The 2,275-nt window shown below is 42.6% G+C and overlaps 1 protein-coding gene across 1 annotated transcript; it reads right to left on the bottom strand.

Moving 5' to 3' along the window:
* Positions 1 to 48: 48 nt before the first annotated feature.
* GCK72_015355 (uncharacterized protein) lies at positions 49 to 645 on the bottom strand (the record flags this gene model as incomplete). Its single annotated transcript, XM_053730807.1, has 2 exons — positions 49 to 204; positions 559 to 645. The coding sequence occupies 2 exons, from the start codon at positions 643 to 645 to the stop codon at positions 49 to 51; spliced, it is 243 nt and encodes an 80-aa protein (XP_053585579.1).
* Between the last annotated feature and the right edge of the window lie 1,630 nt (positions 646 to 2,275).

The following is a 2,275-nucleotide window of genomic DNA, read 5'->3' as shown; positions in this document are numbered from 1 at the left end:
TAAAATTTACACGAACAAATTCTATACATTATTCAGAAATCTACAACACTATGCCCGTTTTCCAAAGATTCTCTTATTTTTCGGTGGAAGATGATTCTCCAAAACGACTCCTTTTGTTTCTGGAAGGAAGATGGACAGAACGATGAAATCATAGAACTGGCAGCCGAGAAGGACAGCGTATGGAATCCATTCTGCGTAGTCACTCTGAAGAAATATGGTTACTGTTTCAGAGAATATCGATAAATTTCTAGTTGTATAGCTGTACTAATATTTCGCATTTACCATGATTTTCTTAAAACAATAAAATAACAGAAATTTTGATTATTAGGATTACACGGTTCTTACAAGTGCGCTCTGTCAAAACTGACTGTGAAGTTGAGAGATGCAGAGAAAAAGAGGGATTTCGGTAGAGCGCAGTTGCTTAGGATGTGTCACGTTAGTAACTGTTGTTGAGGAGGTTTATAGGGAGGGTTGGTGAACCCAAACCAACTCAAGAAGTGAAAGGTACGGTTACTTAGAAGGCAAGACAAAGAGGAATAGATTAAACGGTTTATTAACGTTATTCTCAAGAAGATGGATACCTTTTCCTGATGACGATGAACGCACGGTTCCAGTGGAGGAAGTACTAGAAGAGCGGGAAGCCATGAAGGAGGAGACGAAGGTTCTTGAGTGGCGACGGAGGCGCGATAACTCTCAGATACTGATTAGATGTTTCTCAAGAGCTTCCGTTGACTTAGCCACGTTGTAGAGGTCGTTCCGGTGAGAAGAAATAGTGCATGTCATTCGGTCAGTGGGTAAGGTAATTCATCAATCTTTGAGGGTAACGATAAGTTTACCGAAGTAATCTTTTTAATTATACGTGAAGGTGTCTTCGAGTAAGACTGACCCAGTTGGGGAAATATGGATGGAATATTATTTCCACGACACTGGGGGGAGGGAATAGAACTTCCATAGTGGTAGCGTAATGGAAGTTCGTCCCAATTCCTCTGACTAATCAGAGGTGGTTGACTCTGCACTCGACGATTTGAGTGCGTTGTTACGACCATCCGTCGTATTGTTTCCTTTTGCTTTTCGGTGAAGATACGGACGAGTACGTCCCGATTGTACTTCGGACGCTTGTGGAGGTGTCGGATTTGCTGTAGGTTCGTCCCTTTTAGAATCAACATTTGGAATTGTATCTTGTGGCGCTGCCTCCGAGTCTGGACTCTTCTGATCCTCTGATGGCAACTCCAATGGGATGAGGTGATTGACTGACTTTTCCAAGATCCTTTTTCCAATTTTTACTTCAACGGACCGTATTTTTCCGTCTTTTGAAGGAATTAGTTTTTGAATGACTCCGATGGGCCATCTGTACCGGGCGACTTTGTCTGTGACCACGAATACGGTCGTTCCTGGTTTGGGTGAGTCTCTCGAGTGAGCTGTTGGGCGTGCGGCCGATTCTCTCAGCAGTGCGTAGTATTCATCCGAGAAGACATTCCATAAATTCTCTCGGACAGCCGCGGTAGATTCGAGCAATCTCCTTGTTAACATCTCGGTTTCGCCAGATTTGATCAATCCAAAGATTGTTCCTGATTTTTCTGGTAGTGCCAATGCTGCATTTGGTATCAAATAGTCCACAGGTCGAATTGGTTTAGCATCTGCTACGTGGATCTTGTTTGCAGTGATTGGGCGAGAGTTAAGAATTCCTTCTGATTCGATTATCAGACTTTCAAGTTCCAGGAATGGAATTGTTATTTTACCAAGAACTTTGTGGAGCATATTCTTGACTAGAGCGACAAGACGCTCGTATATCCCTCCTTTCCATGGAGAGAATGGTGTTATCAACCGAATGTCAATTTCTTTGTCTGCTAGGAATGACGTCAGAGTCAGACTCGTATTTATCAGACTTTTTATATCCTTGTTCATAATATTGTACCCTAACTTGAATGCAGGAGCATTGTCTGACAATATGGATTGTGGTACTCCTCTGCGACCGAAGTATCGCTTCAGGGCTAGTATAAAACTATGAGTTGTATTGTCCTGGACGATTTCCAGGTGTACTGCACGTGTTACGAGACATGTGACTAACAAGACCCAGATTTTTCCGTTATCTTCTTTTGTTTTGTATCTGAGGGGGCCAAAATAGTCCAGTCCCACGAATGCAAATGGAGCCACGAGTTGACTTCGAATTTGAGGAAGAGCTGTTGCATAAGGATAGGCGAATGGTCGAGCATGCATTTTTTGACAGGTGACACATTCTCTTCTCATTTTTCTTACGAGTGTTCCTATTTTCTCT

The sequence above is a fragment of the Caenorhabditis remanei genome, chromosome IV, assembly GCF_010183535.1.
Source record: "Caenorhabditis remanei strain PX506 chromosome IV, whole genome shotgun sequence".
In the NCBI taxonomy this organism is placed as follows: Eukaryota; Metazoa; Nematoda; class Chromadorea; order Rhabditida; family Rhabditidae; genus Caenorhabditis; species Caenorhabditis remanei.
This window is presented reverse-complemented; position numbering and strand designations above follow the sequence as displayed.